General features: G+C 39.1%; 1 protein-coding gene across 2 annotated transcripts in view; it reads left to right on the forward strand.

Moving 5' to 3' along the window:
- Window positions 1-20,796, forward strand: part of LOC127975324 (plexin-A4) — a 180,209-nt gene that overhangs the window by 119,011 nt on the left and 40,402 nt on the right. For both annotated transcript variants that reach the window (XM_052579295.1, XM_052579286.1), the window contains exons 6-9: window positions 11,549-11,672; window positions 15,453-15,606; window positions 17,922-18,021; window positions 18,131-18,245. In XM_052579295.1, the coding sequence (XP_052435255.1) occupies window positions 11,549-11,672; window positions 15,453-15,606; window positions 17,922-18,021; window positions 18,131-18,245 (493 nt within the window). The remainder of the gene's footprint in view (window positions 1-11,548; window positions 11,673-15,452; window positions 15,607-17,921; window positions 18,022-18,130; window positions 18,246-20,796) is intronic.

A 20,796-nucleotide genomic window follows, 5' to 3' on the forward strand; every position in this document is an offset into this window, starting at 1 on the left:
AAGCAGTATTTATTTTAATCATCATATTTAAATCACATAATTTATGTATTTTTATGTTTTAGCTATTTATTCATGTAGCTACTTAGCTTGATTGATATATGTAATTATTTATTTTGCCTATATATAATATATATTGTAATTGGCCTACGATTATTTTAAATATTTAAACTAAATACATAGAAAAATAAATAAACACATTTGACTTGTGCTTTCCCATGCTGTGAAGACGTAAGACGTAATCACATCAATTATGTATTTTTATGTATTATTTATTAGCCATTTAAACATTTATTTAGGTATTTATTCATGTAGCCATGTAGCCATTGCGTTTTTATACATTTTGAATTGATTCCTGTTTTTCTGTAATTATTATTTTTTTTATGTTTTATTTTTATTTAAAGATTCCACCGAGCATGGCGTTGTTAGTTTTGGATTAAGTCCTGTATTCGCACTGCAGGAATAGGCTGATCAACTTATCATGATTGTCCATGAAGGAAGGAGGTCATTTGGGACTGAAAACTATGCGGCAAGAGAGAGCTGCCTCTTTCTCTCCTTCACTCTGTCATTTCTCTCTGTCCTCTGGCAGCAGAAACAGTGTCAAGTGTACACGGGACACAGTGCTAATAAAAACAGCAGCAGTTTGTTGTTTAGCCTCAGGTGGTAGAAGGACCAGAACTCACAGGAGGTCTTTATGTTGGTTGGCAACACAACGAGTACGGCTGCGTTTGCGGAGGCCAACCCTCGCTTCCATTCAGGCCCTGTGTCGCTTCTTATTATGGACTCTTTTGTTTCTGCATTTTTCATATCACCATTCTATTTGTCCCTTCTGTGTTTTTCAATACTTTCTCATAGCACTCCCTCATTCTCTCTCTCCTATCCCATGGCTTCATGCCCAGAAAAAGTGAACAGCACCACTCTCTGATGGAGTCAGGCAATCTGACCTGGCTTCCCTGGGTCCCCGGCTGATTGATTGCCCTGGAGTTTACCTTTCCCATCCTCTCCTCCCCTGCATGATTAACCAGGGTCCCTGTAACTCGAGTCCTGCCCAGAGAGGGCTCTCTCAAGCCAAGGCATGACTCCTGTCAGTGAACCCCCCATCTGTCTGCTGTAATCTACCTGTTTTTCATGGGTAATCATGCTTAAAGCAACATATCTTAACACTGATATGCCACAAAGAGATTCTCTGTTGTACTGCAACTGTATGGATGTTTTTTTTAATAAGAGATGAAAGATCGTTCAGTCATTCTGTCGTTCGGTTGTTTAGATCTTAAGTTTTGAGTATGAAAATTTGAGAGAAAATTTGAGTATGTTGGCTTAAAAACAGGAGATTTTAGGTATGATTCATACTTGTGGCACAACCACTGAGGCACCAGTTTAACACTGGGGTTAGAGGTTTGTTCAGATCCCTCAAGGAAATCGTTATCTCTTTTTCCTGTCTCGGTCTTTCACATGACTTTTCCGACACATCAAATAGTATGAAACAGGCTAATGGCACAAAGCACAAAAGAGTTTAGGAAGGCTGTTTTGAGTTAAGTGACAACAACGTGTTGGTCAGCAGAGCATAAATATAGTAATCTAAACTGCTCGAGAGCAGGAGTCTGTGATGAAACGGAACACTCCAGTCCTCAAGAGGAATGTAAAAGTCAACAGAGTTCCACACAGCCCCCAGAGAGAGAAGGAAAACAACACGCTGAAGGGATGGATGGATGACTGGGCTTATTTGCTCAACTTGCACTACTATTGAACATGTGGAGAATAGAGCAGAGGGGTGTAGTGTGTGTGTGTGATCCACTTGGGAAGATCGTGTCACTAAATTAAGTGCATTTACGAAGATGTTTGGCTCTGACCTTCAGTTTGTTGACTGGACCATCACACAAACCATCATACCCTTGGGTTTTTCGCTCTTTTGCCTGTGGTCATGAGGAACAGTGTAAACAAATTCTAAGTCTTGATTCCATAAAAGTTTAAATGCAAAAGGGAATTAAAATCTGCTTACAAGGCTGCATTCAGTTGTGCTGAGGAGGCGAGAACGAAAGAACTCTGAAGTCTTGAATACAAAATGGCCAGTGCCAAAATGGTCTCAATGAATCTTTCATCTAAATGTGAGTTACAAGACAAACCTGAGACAGCAACAATACCTTGGAAATATATTTTACAGCTACGAGTGCCTCTGACTGGATAGCAAGGGAGAAAAGTTTAAGAACCTCTCCAAGTTTGTTGTTCCCAATCAACCTTCAGATAACCTTCCCTCTCTCTGTCAACACAGGAGCAAAGCCGCCTGCTCCCAGACTTCTGTTTACTCAGATCTCCAGAAGAGTCTGTTAGTCTTGGAAAACAGGACCAGAGAGGCAGAAATCAATAACTCTAGGAGAGAGGGAGGGTGCTCCTCAAGTTTAAATGTTCAGATGTCTAATTTATGAAGCAGTTTATTTACTTGTTAAGGCTTTCATTTTAACCCATCTGAACTCTTTCTGCCACTTTGACTTGGAAAGGATGTTTTGTTCTTGTTTATGAGAGAAGAGGGTGTTTTTTTTTTTTACACTATTTATTGATTTTTTTTTTTTTAAATCTAAAGAGAATGCATGAAAGTGCTGTTGTAATCAGTATAGTATTTCGTGAATGAAGGATGTTTGCATTCTGTCAGTCTATGGAGTCTATAGTACTTGTTTGATTTTATAATCCCACATTGAGTGGAAAACGTATTCACCACAGTTTAACAACATTACATCCATCCTTGACAATCACACTAGTTCCCGAGGGCTGCAATGAATAACTCCCCTGACTGCTTTACAAATGTCGTGGAAACATTGCCAGAATGTTTCGCAGGCAGTCATTTTGCAGGGTGTAAATGAGCAGTGATTGTGATGCTTTGGAATGGCGTGGAGACGGATAGGCTGTAAATCATCATTAAGACGGGGAAAATAATGCTGTCAGATTTCAGTCTCTCCTTCTGAAGAAGGCTGACAGAGTGAGACTGGAGCAGATTGACAAAGATGCAAATTCATACTCCATTATAATATCTTTATGTATCTTTATTAGGATGGTTATGAGATGGATATTATTTTGGGGCACGTCAAGAATATCAGTATGTCTTTATCCATCAGTATCTTTGACAACATGTTACTGAGGCTTTATGAGAAATGAGATCATTGTTTAAAACTGTAATAACTTTACAGATGGCATCCACAATTAAATTGGGATTTATTTATTTATTTATTGAATGTATTTTGCCTTTGCTTTTTATTTTTCATCTGAAGCTTAAAGTCCTATAAATTTTGATATATTTATGTACATTATGTCTTATATTCTGAAAATGCTGCTATGACCTCAAATACATTCATTATTAAAACATTTTCTTAATCTTATATGCATATAAGTTTGGGTCCATTCTGAAATGTTTTACTTAGTCTTCCAGAACTTATGTTTGTGTGGCTGGACCGAGAGAGGTTTTAATGCAGCTCTCTTTGATCCACTGTACTGTGTGTGTGTGTATGTGTTGGATTCTAAGGCTTTGTTTATGCCTCTAAGGTCCTCTCTCTGGCAGGGCCTTCCCCTGCATTCTTTTCTAATGTATGATGAGAGAAGCAGCAATCATTGTTATTGTCTGTACGAATGTCCCAGGATGGGGCAGTAAGAACAAAAACAACAACAGAAATAAATAAATAAAATAACTAATACTACGAAAAAAAGTTAACATGAGAGTAATTATTTTTAAAATTGTAAATATACACATTTTTAAATAGTTTTCTCAATTTTAAATTGATTACATTTTAAAAAATTGCATTTTTAAACTCAAACAGTAGAGCACGGTGCTAACAATTTCAAGATTCGATTCAGAAGTGTCTACACTTTGCAGGCATGTTCTTTACCTTAAATGAGATGTAGTCACACAATTTCAAGAAAAACTTCCTAGTTTACCATTATTGTCCTATGTGTTGTGGGTCAAATTTATCTGGAACATAATAAATTTTGGCAGTGCCATTTTTCTTAACAATGAACATTAAGTAGTTACAGCACTTTTGCATGTGGCATTTCTAAAATGATGTAGACTGCAAATGCAAATAAACTGTACTAGCAGGGGCAGTTTATTCTCAGTGCATTCCACCTGGGCCTGTCAAGTCAGTCCCGAGTTGTTTTGGACCCAAAACATGCACGGCACCCGCTGTGCCCAGCAGAGAGTGGCGTCTCCTCGGGGGAGCAGGACCGGCTCTGTCACCCCTGGTCCTGAACTCCTGAAGAGCCTGGGAGGAGGAGTTTGCGGCTGGCTGAGAGAAAGGAACATGCTCCAAAAGTGACTGAAGCATCAGGACAGAGCTACAGCCACACTTCACGACTGTCAGCAAGATTTCTCAGAGCGCAGGCAGTCCTACACGACTCAACCTATCCCTCACTGTCACCATGCTGTCACCAGAGAAAGAGCAGGAGACACAGGGAGAGAATGCAAAGGGGAGAGGGGGTAGAAGACAGCAAGAGGGGTGGCCTGTCCTGGTGTGACAGAGCGTGAACTAGACATGGAGACAGACACACCTGATAGAGAGAGAGAGAGAGAGCACAGGCATTGATTGAAAAGACAGGAAATAGATGTGGAGGAAGTTAAAGGAATCGTCATTATGTATTCACCGTCATGTCATTCCAAACCATAATAATATCCACCTTCCATGGAGACCAAAATAAATTCAGAAATTCAGATTTCATCTTTTGTGTTTAACAAAAGAAAGGCATACATTATTATTATATTATACTAATGCTAATATACATAATAAACCACTGGATAGTTATTAAATTATAATAATATTTGTATGTGTATATTAACTAGCATCATCAAACAATGTTACAGTATGTATTTATCGGTTAACATTCATTAATAAAATATAACTGTTCCTTGTTAGTTTGTTACGCTCTGATCTGTTAAATATTATCAGATGCAACTTTTGATTTTAGTAATGTATTAGTAAAGTTCAAAATAACATTAAAATTATAATTAATAATTTAAATAAATTATGATTTAAATGAACGATTTCAAATCAAATCACTGAAGTACATCAAACTTCTCAGCACAAGTTTTATGCTACATAAATTATATTTGAGGTTTACAAGAACCTTTCTGAGCTACTTTAACAACAAAAACCTTCTCAAACTAAAAAGTGATGTTAGAATGTGCTTCTAAATTTATCTTGGAAAAAATAGCTTTTCAAGATTTTCCAAGTCTTTGAATGGTCCAGAAAGATGTGGGATAAAACACCTCTGTGAATTATGGCAAGAACATTGTGTTCACCACAGCAGGTGTGCAGTTTTGAACCAGCACAGGTAGGATAAGGAAAGAGACACAGTCCTGTCTTCATCGTAGCTTAATTTTACACCAGTTTCAAATGTCATACATGTTTTTCTTTTCCAAACAGCTCCAGAAATGTGCCATTCACCTTGCATTGGCACAGAAGCAAAATGCTTTCGTAAATGTTCAACCAGATCAGATTGATATCTCTAATTTGAGCATTTGACCACCTGGGTACGTGGATCATTCTTTTAGGTGGCTGAAGATCCGTTTGTTTGCCCTTTGTGATAGAGGACAGACCCTCTAACTATAGCACACACACTCTCAAGTTACTCTGCTTACTTAGATGGAGTCTTATTGAGTGTGACCTCTTTAAAATGCTTTGTCTAAATGTCTTCACATCCACTCTGCCTTTGTCTTTCGGTCATTCTTAGTGGTCTTTCATGTCTGCTGAAAACTCAGTTGACCCCTGCAGCTGAAAGGAAAAAGATCTGTCTGCTCGATCTAAACAGCAAGATATATATATATATATATATATAAAGAGTTGTAAACGTTCCTCTGAGCTGTATCCTGACAGGCGGAAGGCAGTCACAGGAGACAGATTGGGTGTTAGTATGTGCAATGTTTGATCAGATCTGTAGAGGAAATGGTGTTGGAGGAGACAGATAATCTGTTTAATATTAGCAGGGTAAGATGGGTCCCCTGGCCCAGGAGGAACAGGGACAGCAGGGAGATGAGATGAAGGAGCCGGTCTGAGGTGTTTTTGACAGCTCCTGAAATTGCATGCGAGTTTGGAGGCGAGTGCTGCTGCGTCACGGAAAACGTGGCGCTTTTATGGCATTGAGATGGATCGTGGGTATTTATGTGGGTGTGTCCAACTTTGATAGGTAATGTGTCTCTCCAGCTGCGCCTTAGTCTGGAGTCGGATGGATTCAAGTCACATGAAAGTGTTTAGAAATGCAGCTCAGATTCTGAGGTCATGCTGCTATTAGGCAGAGCTGGAGTAAATATGGTTGAGCAAAAGTACAAGAATCCATGGCAGTCTTTCCAAACAATCATTCAAGTGATAGTCTACTCATTAATTTGCAATATTTTCAGGTTTTTTGACCACACAGTGGATGTCAGTTGTAACCGAGAGGCCGCTCTCTTTACTGCACGCACGACCACACGTTTGAACGTGGGAACAGTTAACTGTAGTAGCAACCTGAGGTACTGTAGCGTAGGACACATTCAGTTCTACTGAGCTGACATTGAGGTGCCTATTAATTAGGTTATAGTAGAAAATGGCGTTTGGCATTTATTTATTTCATTATGTCAAAAGGTTTGTGGTCCAGATAGACAATGGCGACCCCTGTTTTAAACCGAGCCATTACATAATGCAAATTCTGTCTTTTTTTGCACTGTTGTCAGATTTATTCATTTGTCATGAATAATCTTTTCTTTTGAATTGTGTCCATAACGTTCCAAATAGAAAAAGAGATAAAGTACCTTTAATTTATTTTAATTTACTGCATTAACTAAATAGTTTTATAAAAAAAAAAAAAAGATATATTCTTGTCTATATGTAATATATACTTGTAATATAAACTTGTTTATGATTATATACCACCCATGCTGAATGAATATTGGATTCTATTTTTTGTACATGGTGTTAAGTGAGTGAATGTTTTCTGTGCACGTGTGTGTTTGGTGTCTCATGCCTCAGTGTGTTGGGGTCATTCCCGGGGTGCTCCATACTAATTTTCCACTCAGCTGTGGTTTGTGGACCAGTGGGGGGCAGTGGGCCTGAGGTCTCTGCTGGGAATAATCGGGTCAGAGCCACTGGGCTGCGTAATGACTCTCCACAAGTATCTTCCTCTGTCTCTCTTCTCCCCTCCTTCTTGTTCTCGGCTTCATGTCTTCCTCTTTCCTTGCATCCCTCTTCTTAGCTCACTCCATAATGATGGTGACCGACCGGCTCTTCTCTCACAGGGGGCTAGCAGCTGAACTCAGTACGAATACAGTACTGTGGCTTTGCTTTTTTATTCACGCATAATGGAATTTCCGTGAAATGTTTGGAGTAGAATTGGCTTAGGAATGGTAGGCGTTTCAATGTAAAAGGTTTTTCCTCTTCTATCAAAACTATAATTACTGTGGTAGCATTTTAAAACACTTCAAATTCGCAGGCTATTGTAAAAGGTAGGATCTTAATTACTCTGCTTCCCAAGATATCTGCATTCATTTTGGCCAAATTCTAAAGCGGCAATCGCAGAATGCACTGCAACAAGCTTAGTGTAAGAAAAACCGAGGCGTTTGGGAAGATGAGAGAAATGCCAATTATAACTCAGCTTCTATTTAATGCTAAAAATATGTATCTTACGCCTATTTAGAGTATTGTGTTGTTAGCTTAGCCACGTGCCAATGACAAACCATGTTGAAATCAACTGAGATGACATGCTTAGTGCTTTTACATTTCTCTTTCTTGCTTTCTCTTCTTTTTGCTCTCTGTTTCTTTAAGTAACTTGGTCTAATTTAGGAAAGTTTTTTTTTTTTTTTATGTTAATACATTTTTTGTGATTTTTTAAATTTATTTTATTAGGTCTTCTGGATTACCTCATTCGTTGCATTTGCATATACGTACTCTGTACTTCATAAAACTTCAAATCACTGTGTTAGTTTGCTTTTCTAAGCATAGACAGTCTCTTTCTTAAGAAACCTGCCTCTGTATAGTTCTCCTCCAGTGTCCCATTAAGCGGTTGTCTCTGCTTCATGCTACTGGTCAGACCTTGGGAGTTCACACACTTTAAACTCCACTAGACCAGTGTCATCAGTCACACATGAGAAATGTACTTCCTCGTGTTCATTATAAATTAGTCTTGGCAAAGCCAGGTTGGTGCTATTTTCCATTACGAGTTGCACAGCAAGTGAAACTGTTGAATAAAACACCTTGAGGGATTTATTATTTTAACAGAACTTATTAATTTAGCTGCTTCTGGCTGACTCTGTTAGCTGCTTTCTTCTGAAGACATCTGCAGTCTCTCTCTATATCTGTGGGTTTGATGTGAAGGGTGGCATTGCAAACTCACTACAAGTCTTTCCCCCGATCAAAACACAAAGCTGGCGAGTAAAATGAATTTGAATGCACTAATTACATCTTTTTATTCATTTATTGATGTGTGCAGTGATTTATTTGTTTATTTTCTCCTCTGCTAGCATGGGTGATGCAATGGTATTTAGGTCAATGTGGCAGAGAGCAGAGTGAACGCAGGGTCACGAGGGGAACAGGAAGAGAGAGGGCAGGCCAGATGCCAGGAGGCCGTCCTCGGTGTTTTGCGTGTGCTCATTCCTGAACTCTCGTCTGCTTGATCACTTTGATGCGATTTCATTTCCTGTTCATTATTCATCAAAGTACTGCATTTCGCCATGTTCGAGCAGTATTTACATAATGAGGGAAACAAATTACTCCTTAGTCTTCTAATAGAACAGTTTACTTCACTAATGATAAGGCATTAAAACAAACCTCCCGCGTGTCGACAGGTGCACGCTGGATGACTTATCAAGGAAATCGGCAATTCATCAGATGGAAAAGCATTTGCAGGGCTGAGGTGGTTTTAATAAACTCATACACACGCTCATGCACACACTGTGCACACATGAAGAAATATTAATGAACTCGACACACATACATAACAGAAAAATCTAGAAACTGGAAATATAATATAATATAATTAACTTTTAGAAGTCAATAATCAAATTCAGTGTATTAATGTTGATAAAATAAACAGTATATTGTCATTTCACATGTATACAATTTTAGATTAAATGTATTATTTTACATGTATTATATTGTTTGTAATATTTCCAGATGCAAATAAATTTCAGGGAAAATTTATCCACTGGGAATTGATTTGATAATGATATAAATATTATGTTTAAAATAAATATTGTTCACAGTAAGACTGAAAGTGTGAATAAAGTAAATAGGGTCAGTCTCATACTCTTTTTATTTATCCAATAAATGTTTAATTTATTAAAGGAATGAGATACACAACCATACTGCTATTCATCCTGCAGGTATTTGTCTCTGGGCCTTTTACACAAGCTCATAAATGAAGGCACATAAATGTTTTTACAGTGCTCTCAGGCCATAAGCAGGCATCTCCTTTATAACCCTTTTAAATACGAAATATTCCTGTTCTTACAAGCAGCACTGGCTTGTTTCAGCCACAACATGTCAAAGCCCCTGTAATCTCGAAATTACAAACAGCCAACCCTCATATGCCCCCTATTGGTGAGAAACAGGCTTCACTGCCTACATGCTTACCAAGTCTACCTGTATACAGAGAGGGATTTGTTAGATATGATGTTTTGTTAAAGGCCTTTGACAAGTGCATCTAACTGCGGGATGCACAGCCCCACCAAATCATCCGGCGACTTGCACTGTTTGTCTCTCCCACAGCGTTCTGAGAATGCTACACACTCGTTCGTTTTAGAGTTCAATGTTACACCACCCATAGCTTCCACCTAGCATAAGTGTCTGTGTGTGTGTGAGTGTGTGTTTGAACACGTAGTACACAGCATGCTTATTAAATCAGCCGCAGAAAAGGGATTCCGGCTGTGTGATTTGGAGGTACAAAGGAGGGCATTCTGATTAAACGCATCTTAGACCTGCTTAGCACAGAAGCATAGAGAAAGAGGATGATTGTTGCCATTTAAATCTCTTTCGTTTCCTCTTTCATTCACCAGCAGATTATTCCCATTCTGTTCCCAGAGTTCTCCACGTTAGGCTTCTTAACTTTTCAATTCATTCACTGTCCTACCTCGCTCTCCCCCCTTCTTTTCTGCAGTAGAAGAAAACCCTGTCACAACTGTCATCCGTTATAAACTTCTCTCCCTCTCGTAAGGACTCTGTGCTGATTCGTAGTTAATTGCTTCACTGATTTGAATAAAGCCAATCTGGATTATTGCACGGAATGACAGGCTAAAAAAACTCGGTCAGAGCAGACTATTTTAGCCAGTGTTGTACTTCAAGCAAGTAAAACTTGAAAATGTTTAAGTGCAAGACACAATGTTTTATGAACGATTACAAGATGGGTCTTTTACTAAACAAAATTGTATATTGTCTTATGTTATGTTGTATCTCGTTTCATATAAATACTTGCTGCATAATTTGTATTTTTAATCAAACTTTATTTTAATGTCAAATTTTAACTACAATTTTTGCCTCAATAAACTCCAAATTTTCTGTTTATTAATAGTTAATACGGTAGTTGTTAAGTTTATGTATTGGGTAGGATTAAGGATGATATGGTCATGCAGAATAATGTGCTTTATACAGTATATACTAATAAACAGCCAATATGAGAATAACATGCATGCTAATAAGGAACTAATTAATAGTAAGAATTGGTCCCTATACTAAAGTATTACCGAAAAATATTAATAAATAATAATAATCTATAAATATATAAAATGTATTAATAGATTATATTTAATTTTATGTTCTAACTTTATTTTAATATTTAATTAAATGACATTCTGTGTTTACTTTTCTACAGTAAATAATTTTGGTCATGTGAAATCCTAAAAAATGTTTAAATGTAAGACTCTAAATCCATATGTCTTTCTATCTTATAAAGGATTAGAAAATAATTCATCTTTTTTAATGCAGATCATTACAATTAACTGTCACAGGGTCCTGGAAAACAGTGCACTGTATTGGTGTCTGGGTTCTTTAGCACCAGATTGTAATTCTGCAAGTCAAGCGGTCACTAGTATAAAATAGTCTTAAACGAGTTTGGCCTTGGTCCTGTAATCTGATGTGTCTGGATTAGATGTCACAGTGTTAGGGTTGTCTCCTCATCAGATCTGTGACCCAGTGTGGAGGGTGTTTGTGTCTAAAAGGAGGGGCTCTGAGCTCTGATTTTCCCCGGCTGCAGAACCTGGGAGCCATGAATACGCTTCATTAAGGGTAGAACACAAAGCTGGCCTGTCCCTCAGCTCTTTGGGCCTGATCTGCATACACAAATAGAGTCGCTGTTGTTTTAGGGACTCTCTCTGTCCCAACTCCCTCTATCCTATAAAAAATGAAATCGAATGCATGGATTTGGACTAGTAACGAAGCTTGTGTTCCATTTCCTTCATGCTGTGCTGGTCACAGATGGAAGATGGTCGAAAACATATGTGAAGCTGTTTCTATTTTCCACCCATTCTATCAAACGCTTTGTCTTCCTTTTACATGCTGTCTTTCTCCCTTTCTCAGGTGCTCAAATATTTCTTTTCATCTTTGTTTTCCAGGTGCACCAGGAAGGAGAAGTGCGAACGGTCCTCCGAGCCTCGGCGCTTTGCCTCAGACATAAAGCAGTGTGTGAGACTCAGCGTTCACCCCAACAACATCTCCGTGTCTCAGTACAGTGTCCTGGTGAGCACTCATTTTCAGTTCTCACCTCAGTTCCGTCCGTGTTATCACACCATAAAACATCCTTAAGGAATACTGAGGTATTACAGAACCCCTTAAAGTGTTTCTGAGGATAAAGCCAAACATATTGACATTAGCCTTTACTAATTCAGTTATGGAGTCCATTACTCTTCTGGCTCCGTCATTAATGCGATCATGGTCTTAAGTTCAGCCTTTATGGATCTGCATGTTACGCTGATGGGTTTATGAAGACACGTCATGCATCCTGACCGTATCACACATGCCATGTTAATTCAGTGACGTTTGGATCGAGTCCCACACGCGGCACAAAGCTGATCAGGGGTGTTCCTGAATGGTATACTTAAAAATATTCAGCATGTCACTTTCTGATTAAAATACATATAAGCCACTTTATATCATAATATTGTTTTGCATGTACAGTAAGCACAGTCATATCAACTCCACTTCCTCATGCCAGTCACTATGTGATCATATCCCTTGTCAGGACAGTTACTTTTTTCGGTTGGTGTTTTCTTTTGTTGGCTGATCGCTTGTTGAATGTGTGTGTGTGAATGTGTGTGTCTGTGTAAAATCCATCAAAGCAGGCCATGGTTTCAGACTTTATCCTGATGTAATCCAGCACCTCCTCTGAGCTTTTATATCAGATTAATGTCTCCACTAGAGGAGCTGGCCGTTGAGCTGATTCGGGATCTGTATTCTAGGCCCAAAATCAAATCCTCAACTACTAAGCTGTTTAAGAGCTAATAAACTCCCATTACGTCACCAAGATCTGTGCTTCATGGAATGATGTTTAACCAGGACCTAGATATGTTTAGATAAAACGTATTAATTTACACAGCAGTGTTTCTCTATATGTAAGTACGTTATTGCTTTCAATCAGAGCATTCGTGTCGACTGTATCTGGGCAAACAGTCAAAGCAAATGTCAGGATATTCAGTAGTAGCTGTTCACAGTTATTGAAGAGTTGATGTGATCATATCACAAGAAGTCCTTGTATCAACTCTCCAGATGTGTCAATAGATCAATACTCTCAGTTTTCTCTTAATATGAGCACATCCCTGCTGAAAAGACCAGCTTAGACCAGTAGCCTTGAGTTGGTTTGATGTAATATCATAAATAATAATAATAATAATAATAATAATAGTAATTTTTATAAAATTAAAACCTTATATTTGGTAATGCATTAAACTGATCAGAAGTGACAGTAACAACTTTTGCATTTGTTACAAAAAATTATGTTCTTTTGAACATTCCATCGTTCCGTTTATGGAAGAATCCTGAAAAAAAGTTTCCACAAAAAATATTTAGCAGCACAACTGTTTACAACATTGATTATATTGAAAAAAAGACATGTTTCTTGAGAAAATGTGCATATTATGAATGATTATTGAAGCATCATGTAAACAAGACTAGAGTAATGACTGCTGAAAATTAGCTTTGCGAGATTAAAATAGAAAAAATATTTAAAATTGTGCACAAAATTACTGTTTAAACAGTATGTTTGTTATGAAAAGTATGGTAAGCAATTTACAAAGTGTGAGAGAGAGAATGACCTTTTCCTTTAAACTGAAATTATTAAAAGGAAAACAACACATCTGCAATGCAATAAATTGCAAACTGTGCACAGAAATACACTATAGGCATTCATGCGGTTTCTTGACCTTTTTCATTATTAAATATTTGTTTGAGGAGATAAGCACAAAGCTCCTTTGTTCCGTCTGCAGGGAGTATATAGGAATTGAAGTACATTTATAATCCAAAAGAAAACATTTTTTGACTATTTCATATATTTTCACGTTATTTCACATTTTACCCATAAGCTTTCCTGGACCTCCACCTAGCAGCAAACCACAGTAAAGCCCATCTTAAGAGGAATTAGCCGCTTTTAAACTGCTGCTGTTTGAATTACTAAGTGCATTTACCAAAGAAGTTGACTTTGATTTTGTTTCTTTTTAGATAATCTCTGATAATCAGAGCATAGCTCAGCTTTAGCATTATTCTGAAGAAGGATTACACTTACGGAAAACATCAATCATGACTGGATTTGACACTATCGGTGCTCTCAGAATTCAATTATATGTAGATTGATTTTATCCATTATTCATTTCCATTTTAAAGTATAACAAGGGGTACAATGGGTAGAGTCTCAAAGCTCTCGGGGTCTCTGGGGGAACATCGACATCTCTGTTTCCCTCCACCTACAAATCTTGAAGCGTAATTAGAAATCCGCATCAGCATCTGAAGTCCGTGAGAGTCTGTCCTCTTGATGCATTCTTTAGTTCAGGCAGGAGGTAATCAAAGACACCATATTCCTCATGTCGTACCCTCTGCTGCAAGAGGTCTTTTTATGTTTGTTTCCCAAGTGGGATGATTTTCATATTTGTCATGGCCAGCAAGGGTTTGTTCGCAACTACTTGAAATGTAATTGAAGAAATTCTCTCAGCATCCCTCTCTAAAAGGAAAAATAAATTAAATCCCAGAGTGGCGCCACCATCCACCGGTGCATCCTGAACTTTAATGGGAAAACAGATAACTGCAAGACAGGGGGCAAGATGGAAAAAAAAGTGTTTTTGTGCTCTCTTTGACAATATTCAGATCGTTTTTCCTGCTTTAGAAACCTACCCAGGGTAGAGGATATTAAGAAGGTTTAGAATTGGAGAAAATAGAATCTTAAAGACAATAGACTGAGAAAGATGATAGCATTGGGGAGAAAAATAAAAGATTCAAAAAGAAATGTGGTGGGTTGATTTGCTGTTCATTATATTGAGAGATCAGATCACAAAACTGCAATGTCTGTTGTGTCATTATGAGAGCAAAATAAAACAAGTTCTGGTCATTTCGCAGTCACAAAAAGTTTAAATATGAATGATTGTGTATTTAAAAGTATACTTTACTGCATTTATGTTTTACTGACAATACAAATTGAAACTGGAAGATGATAATGACTACTAGTGGTGCAACTTCTGTATTATATGCTTAATGCATAGTTGTATGTGGATAATAAACAATGCCAATGTAATGGCAGGTCTAAAGGGGGTATTTCTTTCAGTCTCATGACAGTTTCTCTTTCTCATTCTTCTCTTTGCCAACTTCCCCTTCTGTTTCTCACTTCATCTGACTCTGGTGTCAGGCAACACATGTGCTTCAGAGCAGAGCTTGAAATTCATTCGAAGGCTGGGAGCCAGAGGGCATTGTGGGTAACAGAGATGGAGAGGACACAAGGAGTGAGAGAGCAAACAGCGGCTCTCCAGATGAGAGTCATAAAGAAAAGAGAGAATGAAAACTCTCACCCCATAGCCCTCTCTCTTTCTCATTCTCTCCTTCTCTCTCTCAATTTCCCACCCACTTGTGTTCAGTGAAACACATTAGAGTCAGAACACGCTGACTGAAGTGTCTTGATGTCTCTGGACGTTTCCCTCCAGGAAATTTAGGAGATATGTGGCCACTGGTTCAATGGCCTGATTTGGCTGTGTGGTTGGCCACGTGTCAGCTGGGATATTTATAAAACCGCTGCGTGTGTTTTCCGGGATGTCTTGATGTCTGCAGCTGGATTGAGATTTCCCATGTGTGGAGTCTGCAGACTTCCTTCTCTCTCAAGAGCATTGTAGATCACAGACATGAGAAAATATCCACGTTACGGCAGTTTTAAGGGCAGAGATGGTGTGTCAGTTTGTGACGCACACCAAAGTTTGTCCTGTCCGTTATTCCCTTCTATTTTCTCCCCTGAATAACTTCAACTTGTGTTTTCTTTTTCCTTGACAGCTAGTGCTGGAGGCACATAATGTTCCAGAACTTTCTGCAGGGGTCAACTGCACCTTTGAGGACCTGGCAGAGATGGACGGTCTGGTTGAGGGCAACCGCATTACCTGCAGCTCTCCTGCGGAGAAGGAAGTCCCACGCATCGTCGTAGACCAAGGTACGAAGATGTGCTGTCACTAACCAATCAAATACAAGGGGAAATTGGGCAAAATGACTAAATATTGGCATTTGTTGGGGCAATATGAACCAGACTGAGACTAAATGAGAATTTATGGCAGCTTATAATATGAGATGCTGGATCCAGAGATCCAGAGAAGGAGGGAAGACAGTCTAAGAAAGAGAAAAGAATGTGATATGCATAAACACCTGAGCAGAGATGGAAGTTTAAATGCTCATTATCTTGCCTGCAGCTGTTGACGTTTGCCGCAGGACATGTTTTGTAATTGAGTGAATAAAGGTCGTCGAGAGGGAGGCAGTTTTGGCATTCTGTCTCCTGCGTGCTCTTCTGTCTCTCTCCATTTCAGTCTTTCCTTCTGAGGCTCCACTGGCACTGAGGTTTGAGAGCTTTTTCAAGTAAAGGGACTGGATTGGATCTCCTGAACTGATGACACTCTCCACTCCATCTGCTCGGCTGAAAATGCTTTTGACAGCATTCACTCCAGCAGATAAGAGAGAGAAAAGATTTTTCAAGAGAGAACATTTTGCCGTCCTCTCCCGTACTCTCATTGACGCCGTTCTTACGCCTCTGTTTTCTCGACGACATGCTTGGTTACCCCGACATAATTAAAGTGAGCGCACATCTGGGCAGCTGTCTCAAGGCTGGTAATTTTTCATAATATCTCAACGTAAAGATAATGAAGACACGCACTACAGAAGGGAATACCCCTATGTGTGTAGAAAAGAAAAGAAAAAAATGATTGTAAAACACAACCAAATACATGGCGGAATAGAGGCAACAATGTTCTTTCAGAGCGTCTGGTTTAGAAACACTCGCAAATTACCTTAGTAAGTGGCACAGCCGACTGGATGTGAGGTAGAAAGAGTGGCGCGCAGGGGTGTGATGTGTGTGAATAATGATGCATGCAAGTCTCATTGGAGATGTGAGGCTAGTCAGGCCACCATGAAATTACAGGTCGGCCCAATCTGCAAGGTCCTGGAGCTCTGAAATGCCGCAGTGCAAACACACACTCCTACGCCACCGGATAAGTACACTATTACACACCCGAGGGTGCACACTTACACACTCACACATCACTGGATACATACACCATCACTCTCATACACATACAGTGTGTTTAACCCCAAATAGTAGGATACATCATAAAAAACAATGAAACTTGTGAATCAAGATGTGTTTTTAATGGATTCTGTATGGACACATACACACACCCCTGTAGTTATAGGTCATTTATTTGCTCTCTCTACCTTATTCCTCACTTTCCTTCTGTTTCTCACTGTCATGGTAACAGTGTGTGTCCTGAGTGACTCATTAAAGGCAGACACACTCTGCAGCGGGTGGCAGGGGGCTTGCGCGCACACACACACACACACACCGACGATACCAGCCATCAAGGTAACATTTAGGTGAACTAATTGGGACAGATTCATTGTCAGGCACACTTTCCAGTGATTGATGAATGATTCGATCTTTGTTGAAGAAACCGCATGACAGGGAAGGAGAGTGTGTTAGGAGAACAAGAGGTTGAAGAAAAGTATGTGAGAAGAAGAGAGACAGGAAAAAGAAAGGGTGAAAAATTATGATCTTCCTTTGAGAGGGGAGATATCGTGTCCAGCATGTTGAATTAAACATGAGGTTCTTCATTAGCTCAGACAAAAACATGCTGAAGATGGGCACTTTTGTGCCACATTTCCATTTACTCATACAGGTTTCTTTATCTCACTCTCTGTCTCTCAATTCTCTTCAAGAATGTATTTATGGGAAGGGTATTGGATCATTTTTGGCAAAGGGGAGCGGTCACCTTAATCCACTCACTATATAACCTGCTTGCTATTAAGACACTTAGCTTGGTGTCACTGATTTTGGCAACTGCCAATCTGCTATATAAAGTTTGGTACAGTGTATTTGGTATGCTAATAGCATGAAACTCTAAGCACTAAAACACACAGTAGACTCAGAGTCCCTTTCTAGGAAGGTCGGTGAATGGTGAAATATCAAAATCTCAAAAAATGCTTTACCAAACTCATATTTAAATATTTCAGACCAGCAACCAAATCTGACATGTTTTGATCAAGAAAGAAAGAAAAAAAGTTTATATCAGGTTGGTCCAGTCAGTGCGTATTTACAGTACCAAGTACACATCTCAGCACTGTTTCTATGGGAACCGGAGCTTCTAAGCTGCTGGAGTGTTGCAATGACTTTACCAATTGGTAATTGCCTATTTTATTTACAGGACAGGATATATACCTAGCAACATGTTTCAACACTCTTAATGTTTCCTCCCCGCCTCTTAGGTGACCATCAGATTGTCCAGCTCTACCTCAAATCAAAGGAGACGGGACTAGCTTTCGCCAACACTAGTTTTGTCTTCTACAATTGCAGTGTTCACAAGTCGTAAGTATCTTTTGTATTTACAGTGACACAGTGCAGTTGCGTAGCATTCTATCTATTTTCACAAACACTCAAACTAACTGCATTAATCCACATCCATTCCCTGTCCCAGGTGTCTATCCTGTGTTGGAAGTCCATACCAGTGCCTCTGGTGCAAATATCGTCACACGTGCACCCATGATCCAAGCAGTTGCTCTTTCCAGGAGGGTCGTGTTAAACAGCCAGAGGTGAGTTATTTGTGATTGGCCACACATCAGGTTTTTTTAATTGGCTCTCACCATTTTCAAATAAACCTAATTGATTTGATTGGCGCAGGGTTACTGCTCAGGTCACGTCCTGATTGTGAGAAGTTACCCAGGATCACCCCCTCACATTGAGACGCTTAATAAACGTCTGATGGCTTTGAATTGAACATAATTCTCATTAAATCTTTAAAAAAATGTCTGTCTGGATTCCCACCAACATCTTATTCCTTGTAAATGATCAATAATATTGGCACTACTCGCATGCCTCGAGGTCACCGCAGGCCCATCAGATAAATTAAAAGCTGCTGTTGGGGCTCTGTGCACTTTGCCAGAGCCAAACCCTTTCCTAGCTCACTCTCTGAGATGCCAAGGAGGGTTGCCGTTGAGTTTGTATCACTGAAACGCCCTTTAATCCCTCCCCGAGGGTCTACATGTTGGGGATCACAATGTTTATTTCATTTGCATCATGCAACCGAAGAGAAATCGGCAGCTACCATGAAGATACGATTATGTACGTCATGCTTGTGGGCTTAGCTTTGAAATGCATAATGAATTATGAAGACACCTGGCCCCAGAGGCTATGTATTTTAGCCACACAAATGTGTAGCCTCATCATTTAGCATTCATTAACATCTCTTAACAGAGCGTTTCTCAGGCTGCCAGCATTTGGCGTTCCAATTATCAAATGGTCAATATTGACCAGTTTTATATTAGGATTCCCTATTGTGTGTCGAGGGACTTGTACACAAAGCAGCGACTGAATATTAGCACATTTTAATGACATTTCCACTGGATGTTTTTGTTTGATTTTTGTTTTAAGGCAGGTGTTTTGTCCGTTTAATGAGTTTAATTTGGATTTCATTAACCCCTCATACTGGAGGTCTCAGATCCCCTTCCAAACTCCGGGTGGCTTAAAATTAATGACCGGCAATGTTTACTGTGCAAATCCTCCGAGCACACGCTGACGAGTCAACTTTCAACATGGAGAAATGAGATGACCTTTTATATTGACCTTCCACAAATGAATTTCTGTATTTTATACCAATTAAATGGATTGCTGAGAGTGATCTGAATAACCTAGATTTGTCTGTCAATGGTTTTTGGAAGTGAGAAGCCCCCCTAGTAGTCAGAGCTTGTTTCAGTATGCACCCATGAGCACAGGAAAACAGTCCACATTCACAAACAAAACGTGCTACAGCATCAGAATATCATCTCTGGCAAGATTTAACAACAGTGTGTATGCCATTCACAGTCTTTCACATTTTCACATCTTCTTAAACTGTCTGCTTTTTTTTCTTTATCATATTTCAATTAGTGTGACACTTGTTTTTTGTTTAACAACAACAGCACAGCTAATCTAACTGTCCTGTACAGATTTCATCTCTGGCTAGAGTGTGTATACTAAGGATAGTGCTGATAGTGTCTCACTCTTGGGCACTGGCATAATGTTGCATGCCTAAACGCACACCAGTCCGACCCAAACATCCACTACATTTTGGCAAACGACTGTTATGGCTTGGCTTTTTACATCCTTTTAGGAATTCAAAGTGCCTATTTACAGCATGCCTTACTGACGGGTATCGTGAAATTGTGGTGTGATTTTGAATAATAGATCAGAAAGCTTACTCACTTGACCAATTTATAAAAACTTATAAACCTTTTGATCTGAAGGCTTATGATTAAATATGTTGAATTTTGTTAAGAAACAAAAGAGAGAGAGAGAGAGAGAGAGAGAGAAAAAAGCATTAAAATAAGTAATAAGTAAAAAAAAAAAAAATCTGAAGTATAAGGGGAATAAACTATTTTTTTAAATAATTTAAACAGACCTTTTTAACGCAAAAATGCCTAAAATATTATTGCTTCTACAATACCACATTTTTCTTTTTACACTGTAGTGAAATCTATTGAGGAGTCTTCAATGTTCTTGTTGTGAGAAGAACTATTTGTGTGACACAGAGCATTCCAATTCATGACTGTTACAAGCTGCCTATGTAGACACTAGGAAGCAAGGCAGCACACTCAATTTTGGAGGTAAGCGAGAGAAAAAAAGAAAAGGAGAGAGTTGTTGGAAACAGGAACTGATCGATCCAGTGAACTCTCAACCATCTTATTAAGATGTTAATTGACAGGCAAAATCGGCAGCTTTGCGCAGTTGAGCTGCAGATTGTGAGTTGGAGGATTTGGGTCTGAGTTCAGAACCGTGAGATGGCCTGTGGCCCTCAGGGAGAAACTTTGAGGTAAAAATCATTTAGATCTAGGTGGAGGACAAGACTTGAAGAAGAAAAGATCAGCTCGGGAGGGGAGTGAGAGTGGAAACAAAGAGATGAAAAGGAGGGAAGTGGCAGAGGTGAGAGAAGATAAGAGCATGTATGATGCTGCAGGAAGTAAAATGTGGCAAGAAATAGGAGGGGAGGGTTTTTGCCCGTGGCGATAGGGAGGCACGCTAAAGCGGAAGGAGTGAAGGGATGCCTCGGTAATCATGCAGCTAACACTGCAAGAGCTGTGGAGAGAATTAGGCGTTTCATCTTCTACC

This window comes from Carassius gibelio, chromosome A4, assembly GCF_023724105.1.
Source record: "Carassius gibelio isolate Cgi1373 ecotype wild population from Czech Republic chromosome A4, carGib1.2-hapl.c, whole genome shotgun sequence".
In the NCBI taxonomy this organism is placed as follows: Eukaryota; Metazoa; Chordata; class Actinopteri; order Cypriniformes; family Cyprinidae; genus Carassius; species Carassius gibelio.